The sequence below is a fragment of the Xenopus laevis genome, chromosome 4S (genome assembly GCF_017654675.1).
Source record: "Xenopus laevis strain J_2021 chromosome 4S, Xenopus_laevis_v10.1, whole genome shotgun sequence".
In the NCBI taxonomy this organism is placed as follows: domain Eukaryota; kingdom Metazoa; phylum Chordata; class Amphibia; order Anura; family Pipidae; genus Xenopus; species Xenopus laevis.
Genome location: NC_054378.1, coordinates 57,435,323 through 57,454,638, shown reverse-complemented (window position 1 = coordinate 57,454,638; position 19,316 = coordinate 57,435,323). Strand labels below are relative to the sequence as shown.

Below are 19,316 nucleotides of genomic sequence, written 5' to 3'. Positions count from 1 at the left end.
GGGAATTTAGAATAAATTTATAAGCACCGGTTACAAAATGAAACGGCAGAAAAACTGGTTATATAGAGCCTAGAATTTAAAGGGATTCTGTCATGATTTTTATAGTTTTTGGATATTCTAATTTGGATTGTTTATAAAGATACAAACTGAAATTTTTTTTATATATAAGTGCAGAAATTGAAGTGATTGCTAAAGTTTAATTTTATTTGTACAAAGGCAAGCCTGTTTTCACAAAGGAATAATTTTATTTGGTTGACCATTTGGATTCCCCCATTTGATCTCAAGTTTTACAACTGGATTACATTGCTGCCGTATGTTTTCCATAGGTGAGAGTCAGGCTGGTGTTTTTTATAAACAGGACATGGTTGGTGGAGACAGCAGGTATGTCCTGAATACAAGTGCTAACTTATATATTGTTTTAGAACCTACACCTAGAGACAGATTTCTTAAGGGTCAAATTGAAAATTCAAATTTTTTTATGGTGAAAACGCTGAAATTCAAATTGTGAATTAATTCACATTCAAATTCAAATTGCGAGATTTATCAGACTCTGGCCCTTTAAGAACTCAAATTCGACTATTCGCCACCTAAAACCTGCTGAGTTCATAAATAAGTCAATGGGAGAGGTCCAGTGACCATTTTTATGCTGTTAGTAGCCTTCCTGACATTCAAGTTTTTTTTCGGAGAAAATTCCAAATTGATTTTAGTCAAATTCAAATCGAATTCAAATCAAATCGAGTTTTTGAGACTGGAATATTTGTCTTGGATATTCGATTTATTTAATAAACAACCCCCCCATTCGAATTTCGACTATGAACGAATTTACTAGAGTTTAAAAAAACATGCATGAATTATATATTATATTATATTATATATATATATATATATATATATATATATATATATATATATATATATATATATATATATATATATATATATATTTATTATTTTTTCCAACCCAACTAGAACAGCCATTCTTAAACTTTGGGGCTTTTAGGGTAAACAGTTATTTGATGTCCAACATATTCTAACAGTGTTTTCTTAAATTTGTGTCCTTGTTATTAGCTGACAGGGACTTGAGCTGAAATGATGCTCTGTTGTAAGAAAGGGAAAAAAAACAATTTTGCAATAAACATATACATTTAACTACTCTTTATATAAAAACCGCAGGCTCACTTATATAGCACCCATAATGGCATAATTTTGTTGACAATTGTGTTATTCCTTGGGAATCCTACCTGGTTATATTGCTGCTATGTTTGGTAAATTGATCTAAATCAGTTAAAGGTAGATTACCTTAAATTAGTTTTTGCTATGTTGTAGAAAAATGTAATCTGGACCTTTTGTAATCAGTGGTTTTTCTTTTCTTTGTAATTTGTTTTATATATTTAATCTATGATTTCATCAGAATGAAAAAGAACAGGGCATTTAAAAAAAAGATAAGAAATAAAATGTAACCTACCAGAACACCTATTTTCAAGGCAGATAATTAAAAAAAAATGCTAGTTGCAAGATGTCAAGATTAGGTTTAACTATAATAACTACGGTTATATCATGTTTAGATTTACTGAAAGAAACTCATTTGTGGTGCCTAAAAATGCATTCATAGTTGGTAAATTGTGTTATCCTTTTGTGTTATATTTTTGTTCTCTTATTGGCTTTTTATTTTTGTTAGGCTCGGTGTATGAACCAATTAAGAGTTCGGACTTACCCAGGTCAGATGATGAAAGCCTGTGGGAGAAATTAGATCGATATTATAGGATTGGTAAGTAGTACTATATGCATGAACTAAGTAGCTAAGCAGGACCGGATTTCACGAATTGGCGGCCCGAGACAGCATGGTCCTAGCGCCGACCGATTTGCTCTTGCACGCCCCTCCCCCCCCCACGAGGCCACATGGTCCTATCACCAGTCCCTTAGCGATCCACTCTCAAGTACTAGAGCACTGGGACAATTTGAGACAATTTGCAATTTGTTTTCATTTTTTATTATTTGTGGTTTTTGAGTTATTTAGCTTTTTATTCAGCAGCTCTTCAATTTGCATCATTAGCAATCTGGTAACTAGGGTCCAAATTACCCTAGCAACCATGCATTGATTTGATTAAGAGACTGGAATATGAATAGGAGAGGGCCTGAATAGAAGGATAAGTAATAAAAAGTAACAATATATTTGCCTTAGAGAGCATTTGTTTTTTTTTTTAGAAGAGTCAGAAGAAAAACACATAACTATAAAACTATAAAAAAAATAAATAATGAAAAACAATTGAAAAGTTGCTTAAAATTGTCCGTTCCATAACATAATAAAAGTTACCTTAACGGTGAAACCACCCCTTTAAAGGGGACCTGTCACCCTAAGAAATAATTTCAAATTCTTTTCTATCATGTTAGTTGAGCAAAATAAACTTTACTTACACTGTATTTATTATTTAAATTTTGTTTCCTTCTGATTTGGAATTATACAATCACAGCAAGCAGGCAGCAGCCATTTTGTGGACACGGTTATTAAGGGAAATTGTGTATCACCCCAAAATCTTGTGTTTGCACCAGAATGGGGGACCTAATGTCCATGTGCAGTGCCCCACACAATTATAGAGCCTGAGGAGGGATGGGGGAATGTGGGGAGAGCAGTGACATGTAGGAAGTGCTGAATGGAAAGTGAAAGTAATTGTCTGCCCCTCCTCTATGCCACGGGCATAGAGGCGGGGCAGGTAATATTTGATTGACAGTTTAGATATTTAAACACCTTTATAACAGGAATGGATGTTTTTATGAAAATTTTTTTGGGGGTTTCATATTTAATTTGCAAAGGGCTTTCATTATGCAGCTTTTTATGTGTAGGTGACAGGTCCACTTTAAGAAGTACTGCTCAAGGTTGTGCCAGTGCAGAGACCTGTAGATTTCTGTAAATGGGAAATGGGGCAAGAAACAGTGTTTTATTGTTTATGGCCTCTACAGTGATCAAAACATTGTGCATGCTGTATTGAGTTTCCACCAGAAAGCATGGTTTTTTTCTAGCGGCTGTTCAGTGTAAAACTGCGTTTTGGGGTTTCAGTGTTGTTAATCCCAGATACAATTAACCAAAATTGTGCGACATCACAAACCTACCAAAAACACTATAGCCCTTCTTTATAATGTCATCACCCTGACCACGTTTATGTTGTTGAGCCATTTATTTATGTGCATTGAGAAATTCTCTTGAGGTATTCCTGTTGATGTGCGTTGAGAAAGTGGCTGACTTGGTGCCTTTTGTGACAGTATTTAATATAACTTGCAGTGAGCCAAAATAAACTTTCTAAATATTCTAGTGGCACTGCGAAGCTGCAGTCTGCAGGATTTCATGTAGCTAATATGCTGGCCACCATCAAGAGTTATTGAATGAATCAAATGGGCAAATGTAATAAAAAGACAAAAGTTTGCTTCTGGTCCAGCCAAGCAGGCTGGTCACCTGCTTAAAAAACATCTTATTGGTTGCTTAGGTTTACTGCAACTGTACAAACTTAGTGTTTTTTATTACATATGGGGGGTAGAGTTGCCCATTGAAGTGTGGTCACTCCATTGGTTAAGGGAGTAGCTCTATGGGTAGAACTACATGGTCGATTCAGGTCGGACGCCACACGACGAAACGCTTACGTCAACGTCAAGGTTAGTTGTAGCAATGTCGGATGTAGTCGCAGGGGGCATCCAACACAACACGACTGTTGGATGCAGACACTGCATGTAGCGTCTGCATCTGCAGTAAAGGTGGCCATACACAGGCAGATAAAGCTGCCGATATCGGTAGTTTAGACCAATTTGACAGCTAATCTGCCCGTGTATGGAGGCTTCCGACGGGTCTTTCCGATCGATATCCGGACACGATATCGATCGTGAAAGTTTGATTTTTCTCCCAACAGACCTGTCGGAGCCCATTGCGCTCATCGTATTCCGATCGTTCAGCATAGGGCTGAATGTTCAGATTACCCCCAATATAGCCCTGCTGTTAGTGGCATTTCGAGGAAAAGATCCGCTCGTTTGGCAATGTTGCCAAACGAGTGGGTCTTATAGTATATGGCCACCTTAAGCGTGGGAGTACAATTTAATACAGCAATATCTCAATTGCAATATGAGCAGTCATTTCTTCCATTAGGTTATTTAGATGTATGTGAAATGAGCAAATTTCAAACGTTTTGCAAAATGCTATGTTTACATTTGCTTAATTAGTGCTCATTGACTGAAGAAAGTGAGCAAATGCAACATGAATGTATATATGGAATAAATGCTACTTTACTAAAAGAGGTGTTTTCTGCATTTACAGGAAAATCTGGAGTTTACAAACAAGAAGTATTACTATATATATATATATATATATATATATATATATATATATATATATATATATATATATATATATATATATATATATATATATATATATACACACACACACACAAACAAGGGAAAGTTGTGCTCACCACGAATTTTTAAAACCATTAGACGGGGGTGCAATGAGGCTGTGACCACAAAATACATATAGACAAATACAAGAGTCCTATGCACTCAACCCATTATCAATATATTTAAGACAGGGATTGTTTTGCAATATATTTAAGATGGCCAACTACGTCAGTCATCCCATATCTGGCCAGTCCTACACTCAATTTTCATCTAATTCATTAAGAATTCTATTGCTTCATTATACATTTTACAAAGGGACTAAGTTTTACCTGCAACTTACTAGCTGCTTTGAAAGTAAAACTCCCAAACTTGTTTAAAGGGTAAGGCATTTTTCAGTAGCAGTATGTATGTAATAGTGTTTATACCTTAAAGGGATACTGTCATGGGGAAAAAAAAAATTCAAAATGAATCAGTTAATAAGTCATGTGACTTGTGCTCTGATAAACTTCATTCACTCTTTACTGCTGTACTGCAAGTTGGAGTGATATCACCCCCCTCCCTTTCCCCCCAGCAGCCAAACAAAAGAACAATGGGAATGTAACCAGATAACAGCTCCCTAAGGGCTAGTCCACACGGGGAGATAGCCACGCGTTTGCGGTCGCCGCGACAAAGCGCCGCGCCAGTCGCTGCGACCGGCGCAGGCGACAGTTTTGTATGGGCGCCTATGTAAAAACGCCTGTGCTAACCACACGAGGCGATGCGCTTTTCAACAGTCGCCTGAAAAAGCCTGGCGAGGCATTTTCAGGCGACTGTTGAAAAGCGCATCGCCTCGTGTGGTTAGCACAGGCGTTTTTACATAGGCGCCCATACAAAACTGTCGCCTGCGCCGGTCGCGGCGACTGTCGCGGCGCTTTGACGCCGCGACCGCAAACGCGTGGCTATCTCCCCGTGTGGAATAGCCCTAAAACAAGATAACAGCTGCCTGGTAGATCAAAGAACAACAATCAATAGTAAAAATCTCACTGAGACACATTCAGTTACATTGAGAAGGAAAAACAGCAGCCTGCCAGAAAGCATTTCTCTCCTAAAGTGCAGGCACAAGTCACATGACCAGGGGCAGCTGGGAAATTGACAAAATATCTAGCCCCATGTCAGATTTCAAAATTGAATATAAAAAAATCTGTTTGCTCTTTTGAGAAATGGATTTCAGTGCAGAAGTCTGCTGGAGTAGCACTATTAACTGATGCGTTTTGAAAAAAACATGTTTTCCGATGACAGTATCCCTTTAAATATAAACCCAATGGGGTAATATTTTACGGCTAATTATTAAAGTGTGGGGATTGAATGTTTATTTAAACAGCGATAACGTGATTCAGTGCTTTGGTTTGAAAATGTATTTGCTGTGTCAATATGACCTTTCTTTAAAGCCTGGTTAAATCTACCTGTCAGAGAACTAGTATTTTCAATCAATCTGTTTAAATCAACGTTAAAGGGAAATTAAAGGACAGGAACTTCAAAAGTAATCCTATTCAAACGGTGCATTAATTTGTTAATCAGTAAGTCTGGGACAGGAATAATGAAAGTAGTATGATGGAATCCTAATTATATAGTAGTTATAATGATTAACATTTATTTTTATCTGACATTTTTAAGCCTCTTGACATTTTAATACTACCATAGCAGGCACTGTATTTACCTACATGATCATATTAAGGATTAAACAGTTTTTTTAAACCAACGCGATGTATAGAGATTTTAACATTAAGAATAGGCAAATGTTGACAAAGCAATGGGTTTTTATCTATCTGTATTCTCTTGCTTTATTCTCTTTTCAACCCTGAGCGGTACATTAATCTTTATAATAAACAGTTTCTAGGCTTGAGGACCACCAATGTGCAGATGGGAGCTATACTTTAATAAAGAGTGGGGAACTATTATTAATCCTTTGGTAACAGCACTAAGTTCTCATTTATGCACTGCATCACAGGGTGCAAAGCACAAAATAATGGGAGATAATTGTAATTTTGCACCCTGCACACAGAATAGAGCAACAACGACCTCTTCCTCTCTGAATACATCACTCCTATCACTCATAACTAAAAAGTTATGAGGAAAGTTAAAAGGAATCTGTCGCAAGGTGTTAATGCATTCAACAGGTGTGCAACGATTAGGGAAAATATTTTATACGACACTTAGCTCTTGTGGTGAACTGTATAGACTAAAGATTATCCTAAGTTTAGCCTAAGTCCATAAGGACCATGAGTGAGTGTATGTGGCGATTAGATTCTGATAAAATAAAAAGTTGCCGTGAAGAAGATATTTATTGCTCATCTGTTTTATTTAAAAAAAAAAAAAATAAAGTAATATTGCAAATTTTTTTTAACTTACTTATAGACTATAGGGCTCATTCCCTTACGCTGATGCAGTGTGCAAAGTGCAACTTCAAGCACAATCAAAATTTTTTCCCCCCAGGATTCTACTAATATTCCAGGCCCAATGGCGCAATTCACTTAGTGCAACTGCGCCAAATCTAACATAGTTGAGTCTAAGTGACCAAAATAGATGCAACTGTGCATGCTTTTCCGATACAGATAATACACAGTTGCACTGAAAATTTGGAGTCTGTTTGGCTTAATTTCCAGTGGTTTGTTGCGCAAGTTCGCATGCACCCTAATCTTTACATATTTGCGTATGTAAAAGGGTAGTAGCTCCAGGGTTCCCCGTGTTAGTAGGTGCAACAGCATGTGATTCGGAAGTGAAGGCAGGAATTGCTGAGCGCAGTTATATGGAAGTGTGAAGACTGAATTTTTTACACAAGTACTTCTAATGAAATTGGTTTTAGATGCAACTTACTGTGAGGAAAAACATCAGTTGTCCACTGTTTCAGTGCACTTAAATGTGCCCTGGTATATAAGAAATTTAGTAGGAATCATTTTTAATTTTGGGTGTTTTTTTAATGTAAAAAGTACAGAAGAAGTAATGCCTTTACTTCCCCGGTAAGTCCTTTTAGTAGAATGTCTCACTTCATTTGACCATATTTCATCATTTGCCTGGTTCATTGCTTTGTCCTCCCTGCTGAGTATAGGACAGGTCAATTTACTTGAAACAGTTGGTGGTTGCAAACTCCTGCTGCTTGCTTCCTTCCTATTCTTCTATGCTTGGTTTTTCTAAGCCCCCAAACATCCTCCCATGTAACTGAAAAGTTTGTGGTAAGGATTTCAGACTTTGCATAATTATTTGAGGCATTTGCAAGCTTATATGGAATCCTGTACATGATAATATATTTAAAAGATTTCGGCTGTTTTTCAGTTTTTTTATGCTCTTTCATATGGTGCCACACTGAAAATTCCCCTGAAAGCACCCAGATAGCAAGTCAGTGGATAATAAATATCTGTAAAACATGAAGCTTCGCCAAGAAAATGAATTGCTCACTTCTATTTTAAGAGAAATAATTCATTACTTTTTGCATTTTGTTTGAATTTTTCTAATGTTAAGAGGTTGCTATTAACCCATCATTGATGTTATCCATTTCTACTCACAGTGCTGTCCGAGATTTTTTTTTATGGGCCAGCTATGCACAATTTTACATATTGGAGGACAGGATCAGTATAAACAGTTATTTTATATAATGTGGCATAAGGGGATTTTGTCTATTCTAAGGGCCATATAAATCACTGTGGGCTATAAAAATCTTTTTGACGGTCACATGTGTTCTTTGGACAGCTCTGATCTAATAACATCTAATAGGACTTAATCCCCAAGCATCCTGATTCTTCACCACATATATACCGTATATACTCGAGTATAAGCCGTCCCGAGTATAAGCCGAGGTACCTAATTTTACCTCCAAAAACTGGGAAAGCTTATTGACTCGAGTATAAACCGAGAGTGAGAAATGCAGCAGCTTCTGGTAAGTTTCAATCAAAAAATTGAGGGTTTCTGCTCCCATTGGAGGTGCCAGCGTCTCGTTTTTGGATGCCGCCGACCATTCTTGGACGCTGGCGAATATTCTTGGAGACTATTCTTGGACACCGGCGACTATTCTTAGGCGCCGGCGACTATTCTTAGACTCCGGTGACCGTTTTTGGGCTTGACCCAAGTATAAGCTGAGGTAGAGTTTTTCAGCATATTTTGGGGGCTGAAAAACTCGGCTTATACTCTAGTATATACGGTATGTAAGCATAGATGGGAGCACAGCTGTAAGCAGTGCAGGGGTTAAGGTTGTGTCCAGGCTCCCTGACCAAAGGTCCCATAGGGACCACTAACAGGTAATAAGCCCCACAGCACCAAAGTATGACATAAAAGGGCCTTATTGACAATCGCACGTGGTGTGATTAAGAAATTGCTTGTAATTGTGGCCATACATATTTTTGGTATGTTGAGTAGGCCATACACAAGTTATGGCACCAGGACCCTATGATTTCAAGCTTCTTCCCAGCTAGGATATATAGTATTACTGTTTTTCACATTTTTTTAAAGGTGTTCTTATGGGCTGCAATTTAGAAATACCCATAGTTAGGTTTAGTTGATAAAAGACCAAAGTCTATCAAGTTCAATACAGCCAAATGATAGATAGATTCATTGGTGTGTATTCTCATTGGCATATGCATCAGAATCCTGCCCCAAACGAGGTTACACTTTACACAGCTCATATCTTTAAGGAAATTTTCTTTGTATTTCAATGTGCTGAGATTGATTAATTTGTGTTGCATAATCAATAATCCCTGCAGGGACATTATTTTATGGGTGGTGTTAATGCCCTTAATTCCTACTACTTGCTTAATTTTGATAAATATTTCTATTTGTTTCTATTTGCTGTGATTTTTTTTGTCTGTACAGTCAGATTGAGCTGGAATACTATACAAAACCAAATTGTTTTTGTCTTATCTAGATCAGTGATGCCTAACAGGCAGCCTGGGGGTCCCACCATGCAGCCTTCCTTGCTCAGCTGAGGTCCCATGAGTGATGACCCACCAGGAAGCCTATGTCTGCTGCCTGCAGATATTTTATGCTGGCTTATAAATCTTTTATTTATGCATATCACATTAATCCACCTTCAATTAAAACTTATCACTGTTAAACTTTGTTTAATAATTACTTGGACTGTTCGTTTTGCTGCATATAAGTTTTACACGGTTTTCTAGAAATTGCATAAAAAGTTGAAAACTTAGTATGAAAGTTGAGTGTATTGGATTTATTTATTTATTATTATTGTGCAAACACCAACATGACATTTAATATTGGTCCCTATTGGGTATTGGACACATGGCCTTAAGCATGTTGTCAGTCTCTTGTGTAGATCCTTGCTTTATTTTGAAATGATGACAAAATCTGTGTTTCCTGGCAACCACTTCCTATTGAACTGAATGGGAAACATGGTACCTGAAGTATTATTGCACTGTAATCAATAATGCTTTGAAAAACAAGAGTAGGTGCTTCCAAGTGATGCCCACCTGACCATGCTAGTGATAATGTAGTGGTTCCTTCTGGGAAGGCCAAGGTGGTTACAGTGGTTTCTCTTGAAAGCAACTTGCTTTCGTTTTTTTGCCGGCTGAGCAAAGCGGATCCACTCTCTTGCCCAGCTCATTAATCTGCACTTTAAAGTACAGCTTTTGCTTGCATGGAGGCACATGGGGGCAGATTTACTAAAGGAAGAAGTGACCGTCCCTAGTGAAAATTCACCAGAAATCCAATCCGCAGGGACATAGGCAATTTACTAAAAGACATAGAGGACTATTCGCTACAAAAAGAGACCGCCGCTTAGTTTTGCGCCCTATCACCAGGGGAATTTTCGCTCAGGTGAAAGATCATCACTCTGAAAATTCACTAAAATGCGGATTTTACAGAACGTTACCTCTTTTGCCAGAGTTTTCTTCACCACCGTAGTCCTGGGGAACTGATCAGATGAAGCTATACCCTCCTCAATCTTATGTCAGTGACATCATATGCTGTATGCCGGAAAGTCATACATTTTTTACAACCATTTGAGGGGCATGCCACATTTATTTAAGGGTGTTAGAGGATCTCTTTTGTATTTATTATGGTTCCTTGGACATTTGTAATAAAAAGTTGCCACTTCAAGCATTTGCACCAACATCTCTAATAAAGACGTCTATAGACATATACCGTATATACTCGAGTATAAGCCGAGTTTTTCAGCACTAAAAATGTGCTGAAAAAGTCTACCTCGGCTTATACTCGGGTCAGTATAAATCAGGCATTGTCAAAGTATGGTCTGCGGCCAATTGCGGCCCGTGTTTAAACTTAAACCGGCCTGCAGTATGCCTAAAAAGATTAACATTAATGTGGCGTCCAGCCGACCACAGAACAGAGCAGCCGCATACTCACAGTAAATGCGAGCATGATCCGATGCCGCGAGCAGACCCAGTGACTACCCGCAGTGCATCCAGGGAAATAGCCGGCAACGCATCGCCGCCGGAGCGCCAAACCAAGTTGCAGCCTACCATAGATGCGGAACCCGGGGACTCGCGTAAATGCGAGCATGATCCGATGCCGCACCGGAACCACAAGGCACTCAATCACTAGGACCGCTGGGACTTCCCTGGAGGGTGCTACATAGGGTGAGTGAACCATGAACCCTGGGGATGCCCCGTTTCAGGCCCTGGGAATCTTGCAACCCACCCTGCAGCCCAATACCTGGTGCAAAAAGGCTATTGTGCACCCTCACACACATCACCCAGACCTCTGTTGTCCAGGTTGATCCAATGCAGTGACTTAAGGAGCAGCAGTAGGGGCCCCCAAGGAGGAAGGTCCCCTGCTGCTGAAACTCAGGGGGCACTCCTGCCAACTTACTCCCCTTGGATGGATGCAGAGCAGAAAGCAACAGATACAAAGAATGAACATTCAAGTAAATGTTAAGCAACTATGCAGAGTATGCAACATTATAACAGGCAACACGAGCAACAGCATTATAATTTTGCTACTTTGAATATGTGCAAAAAACACAATTAGAATGCATAGTCCAGCCTAAGGGGCAGATTTATCAAAATGCGAATTTATGAACACACCACAATAAATCTCACTGGTCCAGTTAAGGCTTAGGCTACATAGATGCTAAGCGAAGTGTACAAACAATAGCATTAAATGCTGCTATTAGCAGCTTTTCAATTGGTCTTTATTTTTTATCAATTGTTTTTAAATTAGTAGCCTTTTTGGTGTGACTTTTAAGCTTTTAGATGGACTGACCCCAGCAGCCAAAAAAATATTGCTTTATATTCAGGTCATCTCCTGCCTCATTCAAACCACTGACCAGTTGTTAGAGCTTTCTGGTGATAAACAAAAGCATGGCAATTAAGGAGTAACCAGCATTTTTCTGTATGAGTAACACTTTTGACAAATTGTGCTGGAAGCCAGTAGGAAATTGTGACCTTTTTGCCTAATGTGACACTATTAGCAGTCCAATGTAATGTCTATATTATGAGAATAATAACCAAGTTGGTGTTTATGGATAATAGCTGTCCCTAAGATGTTCTTATTGTATATAATTCATTGTGCATCTATCTGACTTATGGGTTCATAAATCTAGGCAACTATGTTAATCAGCAAGTGTCAGTTCTGATATTTGTTATGCATTTTTAAATGGTTTTGCTAATTTATCAAAAAGCACTCATCTGACATGGCAGTACCCAGAAGAGTCTCCTCCTGCCAAAAATGTAACCCTGATTTGTACTACATAGAATCCACTTTATCATGCTTTTAGCTCTGGTTTTGCCTCCAATAGATGTCCAATACATATCAATACATTATCTAGCAATAGTGTCCCTTTAATGCAGTTTGTTTGTGAAGATTCTCATTCATCCAGGTCACAGTATATCTGTAGTAATAAGTCAAATCAACTGGACTTGCTGTGTTGTTTTTGAAGATGTTTCACTAGTCATCCGACTGGATTTCTCAATTCAGAATTCTGAATGGAGAAAGCCAGTCGGATGATTGGTGAAACGTCTTCAAGAAAAACACAGCAAGTCCAGTTGATTTGACTTATTACTACAGATATACTTTAAAGGACCAGTAACATAAAAAAAAAAAGTTTAAAAATTCGTTAGTGCACAACGAAAAATAAACACTAAGACAAAATAAACTTTTAAATAGCAAAGCCTTTATTAAAAAATAACTTACAGAATGTCCACTTCCTGTCTGCTTCAGAAACGGCGAAAAGGCGACCATCCATCCTGCAACGATCAATTTCTTCTCCCTGGCTAGTCACTGACAGGCATTGCTTTCATCCACCTCCTGGTCTCCCGACGTACACTTCTTTCTGCTACTGTTGTGGGGAAGTGAGTTCGGCTGGAGGGGCCTCCAGTTGGTGGGAACTTAGAACCAGCTGGATCGATGTGCAAAGTCCTGGGGTAGGAGCTGTAGTCGTGTCCCCGCTTCATGGCTGCTGCTTCGTGTCTGTGGCTGCTGCTCCCGCTGTGTGCTCGTTACTGGCTGCTGACACTGTGCTCCCTGCGCTGCCTCTGCCAAGCCATCGCTTGCGGTCCCAGCGCAAGCCAACACTTCAATACTGGTGCCGGCGGTGGTGCAGGAATCGGAGGGGTAGCGGCTGGGGCAGGGAGCAGTGGAGGCCGGGGCAGTCCGCAGCTCGGCGCTACCACCTGTGACTGCCCCAACTGCCATGAAGCTGAGAGGTTGGGGCCAGTCTGAGAACTGGAGCCGGCGGTAGTGCTGGTGGACGGACTGTGTTCACTGCCCTCCCGGCTGCGCTGTAGTCTGTACCATTTCCCCCCTGAGGGGAGTGCAGTGCCCCAGCCGCTACCCCTCCGCTTCCTGCACTACCGCCGGCACCAGTATTGAAGTGTCGGCTTGCGCTGGGACCATGGGAAAGCGATGGCTTGGCAGAGGCAGCGCAGGGAGCACAGTGTCAGCAGCCAGTAACGAGCACACAGCGGGAGCAGCCACAGACTCAAAGCAGCAGCCATGAAGCGGGGACACGACTACAGCTCCTACCCCAGGACTTTGCACATCGATCCAGCTGGTTCTAAGTTCCCACCAACTGGAGGCCCCTCCAGCCGAACTCACTTCCCCACAACAGTAGCAGAAAGAAGTGTGCGTCGGGAGACCAGGAGGTGGATGAAAGCAATGCCTGTCAGTGACTAGCCAGGGAGAAGAAATTGATCGTTCAGGATGGATGGTCGCCTTTTCGCCGTTTCTGAAGCAGACAGGAAGTGGACATTCTGTAAGTTATTTTTTAATAAAGGCTTTGCTATTTAAAAGTTTCTTTTGTCTTAGTGTTTATTTTTCGTTGTGCACTAACGAATTTTTAAACATTTTTTTTTTATGTTACTGGTCCTTTAATGCAGTTAATAAACCTGGGAACCATGCTTCACTGGTAAATCAGGCTTTAACAACACAGAGCTTATGAAAAAGGTAACAACATAAAACACTTTGTTTTTTGTTTTTTTAATATGAATTCGGTATAGTTGTATCCCAGTTCTGGCTGCTCTGAATGATAACAGGATTTTTTTTTAAACTTGTTTTATTGAAATACTTTGCCACTGTACCCTGTGGGAATCTGCAGCTTGGAAGGGTTTGATTTTAATTAAATAAATGGCTTAATTGTAATTGAATTAGATTAGACATGAATGACTTCAGAACATGGTTATTTTCTTTAAAAGAAGACTGTTTAATAATCCTGTCATGTATTGTTTATGTAGGAATGAGAAACACACTCTGTGATAGCAAAACTAACAAACCAGAACAAAAACTATTACTAAATGAAGAAATCCAAATGTCTATAAACATTCCTTTATACTCCACCCCAGTCATACTGGATATCTGATTCTCTGAAAGTTTCAAAGATTATAACAGAACAAATGTAATGACAGACACATGCAGGGTGATTAACACGTTGAGGTTTTAGACCAAACTTTAGTTACTGCCAATTATTGGTCAAAGCCATTGAGGTTGTTGGTGTGTCAATGACCTAATGATTGATAACCTATTTGCCCGAACAGTGACCCTAAGGATGGAGCAGTTATACCATCTGGAAAGTACATACATGGACAGACAGATTGTACCTTGTACTTTGATTCTGAGAACCATCATACACTACAGAGTCCTATACAAACAGGTTTTTTAAGTGTCAAAACCCTTTGCTTTAATAACGTTTGGGTGAAGCACCACTCCTCTTCTGTGACAAGTACTTCTGCATTCCCATGAGGTCCATCCTGAAGCAGCTGGTGTCTTCTACTAGCAGCATGCTTTTCATTCATATAGAAAGGAAGCAACGTCAGGTGGTAAAGTCCTGGTTCTCCTTGAGAGCAGAATATTGGATGGGAGAAATGTTTTAGCTAAAGCTCCTAGTAAAAAGAGATACTCTGGTGGGTCTTTGTGTATCCAAAAAAAAATTACACTGTCAGCCGCTTTTATCAGCCAATGTACGGTCACCTTCTGCAATAAATATAGTTGAGGGATGATAAACACATCATATGTAATATCAATAGGATCCCTACTGATTTACAAGATCTATAAAATATTGGCATATTCAATTTTTATAATCCCAAAATCAACTTTTTCTCGAAAGTCCTATAACTATTGTTTAACTATCCCAATGTAAGTGGTCTTTTCGATGTCCTAAGTTTAGCTACCTGAAAATGACACACAGGCATTTTGCAGGCAAAGATTTTTGGAGAGAACAAACAGTCTCCATCATTATACAGCATAATAATATAGAGGATTTTTGTCCACGTATCCGTGTATGCTTTAGCAAGACTGCATAGTAGAGCCAGCAGTTCTTGTTGGTAAACTGTCAAGCCTTATATATATATATATATATAATATGCCTCCCTTTATAAAATGAGTTGAGTCAGAGTTTAAGAAGGAACCAAAATAGAGTATTCATTCAGTAAGTGGTTAAAAGCACCAGTTGTGCTGAGAAATTGTCTGCAGCCTTGTAAAAGTCTTTGTTCAGAAAAGGCCTAGTGAGCTGAATACTAATAACACTTAGATCACAAAAAAATGTTTTTTTTGTGATTGCAATGAACCTTATAATACTATAGTATGCTTTATTAGTACAAGGCAACAGATCATGCAAACAAGACCATATTCATTGCTGAATTCACACTTAGCACACTATTTACTGTCATATTTTGGTACATATGTTTGGATCCATTGTTAAGCATTGAAAACCTCCATTAGCTCTACAAATTTGAAATGACACTCGTAATTAACTGCTGTTGCCCATATTACAGTTAAGAGAACAGTTAACATATACTACTTCACAATTAAAAATCACTTTAATGTTAGAAAATTGTTGTCCATTGTAATAGTGGTCATATTGTATGCTTCAGCTGTGCATGTCTTTCCCATGCAAACCTCGAAAGTATGCATTTTGCAGGGTTATCTGCTCCATGTGTCTCCACGTGTGAGGCAGTGCCTGTCAGTGCAGAGACAGGAGGGAGCACATGGCCAGGTGTTTAGAAACAGAGGCACAGCTCCTAGTGCCTTTAGCCTAATATATGTGGCAAAAGAACTTAAACCCCAATCATTTTATTGTAAATCATAATCTTTAGTGCTTCGTTCGATGGTATGCTTTGGAAAGATGACAACTAATGATGGAAAAAGAGCCCAATGGTCTCCTTAGACAAGGCAAAATGTAACTACACCTGAGACTAGTGGAACACACAGCATTTTACAGCGATGAAGCCAATTTTCTTTCAGCATGAAAGTGAATTATTTTTCTGTTTTCATGCCGAAATCCATCCCATGTACACACTGACAGTTGGATGCTAGCCTTAAGAAGCAAGGGAAAAAGAGGCTGCTGGAAGATATTTCCAGTTAGCAAGTATTAAGGAAAAACAAGTAGATTTATTAGGTTGATTTGAAGACATAGAAGCAAGCAAACTACTTCTAATTTTTGTATTATATATAATTTTCACTTTCAGTATTGTTCATAACATTTATTATTAAGCAAATCCATTTATATATGCATGTCATTTTCTGATCTTTACAGTGAAAATCACAGTGTTGAATTATCAGAGTCCACAGACTGGTTTGTTCCCGACAAGAACTGCTGGTGACTTTAAGAATGCGAAGGTTCATGACAGTCTGTACTGCGCTGCCAGTGCCTGGGCCCTTGCTCTTGCATACAGGTATTTATTTTCCTTTTTAAGAGGATCTCTCAATTAAACTAACTGATCATTTATATTCTACATAAGTGATATATCTGTAAATCTTCTTAAGTAGCATATTGATAGTTATTTTCATTTTATACCTGATAGGAAGGAACATTTATTTTTAAATGTAGGTTGTAACAGGGACACATATGGGTTGATCTAACCTAACGTATATGGATGTTGATGACAAGCAGTGTTAAAGGCCACCTACTGGTTGGTCATAAATGGACCTCTTAATGCCTCTTTAAAACCATCTGTCTTCTGGTGCAAATATGCACATTACTGTCCTCAATGGAGTGTCTCCTTTCCTTCAGCTGTAGATAAATGTCCTTAGGAGTTAGTCATCCTATGTTGGGACATTAGCTTATTGAGTGCTTATTTATTCACCCCAATGGAAATATATGTATACACTTCTCTACGCTGGACAGCATATACAACACTGTTTTGTTTGTGCTTAGGTGCTGAGTCTTCTGTATCAAATTTTAATTGATACAAAAGCTAGAGAGGGCCTAATCAATTAAACAATCTAATTCTTTCAAGAGGCAGAGCAGAAATAGAAATTAAGGCTTTAAATTGCAACCACATTTACAGAAAATAAGACATTGTTAATGCATCAGTTAATAGAGTTCCTCCTGCAGAATCCTGCACTGAAATCTATTTTTCAAAAGAGGAAACTGATTCTTTATGTTTAGTTAGAAATTTGACATGAGGCTAGCCATCTTCTTACTTTTCCAAGTGCCCTCAGCAATATGACTTGTGCTCTGATAAACTTCAGTCACTCTTTACTGCTGAGCTGCAAGTTGGCATAGTATCAGACCTCCTTTCCTCCACTTGAACAGCCTATCAGCAGAACTAATGGCTTCCTGTTATTCAGCTGTTTGAACTAGTAGAAGCTCCATGTTTTCACCCATGGTAGATATGAGAATAGCACCCAAAAATTCAAAGTCCAACTATGACGGTAACATTCAGTAGGAGAAACAAACTTATCTGAAAGCAGGCTTTCTGGAAGCACAGGATCAGGCACACTGACCTGAGATGCCTACACACCAATATTACAACTAAAAAACAAATTCATTTGTTCAAGAATAAAAATATTTGAATAAATTATTTGCAATTCAATTCAATGTACACAGTGTAATTTAGTGATAAAAACTACACCATAAAAATTCCGTTAGAAGGGGAATCTGTAATGGAAAAACATGATTTTTTTTTTTTTAAACAAGAAGGTAATAGCCCTCCTCCAGAGGAATGCTGCATTGAGATCCATTTTTCAAAAGAGGAAACCATTTTTGTTTAATATTTAAATTTTAAATTTTGTGTTTTCTTTCATTAGGCACAGTAATTTTTTTTTTAGATATTCCTTTCGCACATGGTAGCACTTATAATGCTTATGTGTTTTTCTGTGCAGAATGAATCAGTTGACAACTGGACTACTTTTTCTGCATGACTTGCTAGGTAGATAGCATTAGTATGCTTTTCTCACATTTTTGCTTTCAAGTATATATTTAGTTCTATGTAGGTACGTATGTTTATTCAGTTACGACTACAGAAGCTCCTTTGGAACTGTTACAATGCAGACAATATGCTTATTTTTTTAAAATAATAAACAAGACAAAACAGTTATCAGGAAAATTAACACATACCTTAGGGGCAAATTTACTTACCTCCGAAGTTGCACCAGTGTTGAATTTGTTAAAGTATAATGGCCGTATATGCAGCAGAAAACACATTATATTACACAAAGCCACTGAACCTTAATAAATGTATTCTAATGCCCCACACATGTGCCCACAGTATAGTTTAGGTGCCATATGTTATCAAATGTAGGGGGGAAGGAGGGTACCCTAATAAAAAAATTCGATCTTTTTCAGCCTATCACCCTATAAAAAGTAAAAGATGCCAGCGTTTTTTTGGGACTTAGAAAAAGATTTGAAAAAATTTCAACTTTTTTTGAACCATTCCTATCCACTGACTCGTCTGAAGTGGCGAAGTAGGTAATGTTCACGAAAATCCGCAAGTTAATGAATTAGCATAGTTACGTCCCTTCGCCATAGCGCAACTTCGCCTGGCGTAAGGGTGCGAAGTAGCGCTAGAGTAGGTCCACTTCGCTAGTGAATTTACGGCAGCACTCGTTAGTAAATCGGCGAATTCGCCCTTTAGTAAATTTGCCCCATACAATCATATAATTGTTAGTAATCTGTTTCTGTCATTTATTTACAAACTGGTTATTTTATATAAAAAATATTTCAAGTATGATATTTCTGCTGAGTTTCCATGCTGAGGATTCAACTACCATGATGGATTCAGTTGTAATTGCTAACTTGTTTGCCTTCCTTCACAGTTTCAATGCCAGTGCAAATTGTGCTTGTTTGCCTTTTGCTATGGGATTAATTCCATTGTTAATATAATGTAAATTTGAAAAACAATTTATATAACTCTAGATTAGATAATTTTTGATCCAGGCCACCTTTATTTTTACCAGTTCTAATAAACTGTTGTGTGGGACACAAAGCATGTTGATCAAAGATGCATTTGCAATAATAATTTGGCTTTGGCTACGTGGCATATTTCTTACTGCTGTCATGGTAAATTAAGCTCTAGAATTTAAATTGCTAGTGGCTATGCTCAAACACCTTAAGTTTATTGGGTTTAATAACTGTAGAGTATACAGTCATATGAAAACATTTGGGAACCCCTCTTAGCGTGCATAACTGATTACTGGCAACGATAAATTGGTTGGATTAGCTCTTTAAGCCTTGAATTGTATAGGCAGGTGTGTCCAATCATGAGAAAAGGTATTTAAGG

At 38.4% G+C, this 19,316-nt stretch overlaps 1 protein-coding gene across 8 annotated transcripts in view; it reads left to right on the top strand.

Annotated features, from left to right (window-relative positions):
• The window catches only part of phkb.S (phosphorylase kinase, beta S homeolog), a 180,336-nt gene that overhangs the window by 16,824 nt on the left and 144,196 nt on the right, over positions 1 to 19,316 (top strand). For all 8 annotated transcript variants that reach the window (XM_018260670.2, XM_041561274.1, XM_018260668.2 and 5 more), the window contains 2 exons: positions 1,679 to 1,768; positions 16,349 to 16,487. In XM_018260670.2, coding sequence (XP_018116159.1) covers positions 1,679 to 1,768; positions 16,349 to 16,487 — 229 coding nt within the window. The remainder of the gene's footprint in view (positions 1 to 1,678; positions 1,769 to 16,348; positions 16,488 to 19,316) is intronic.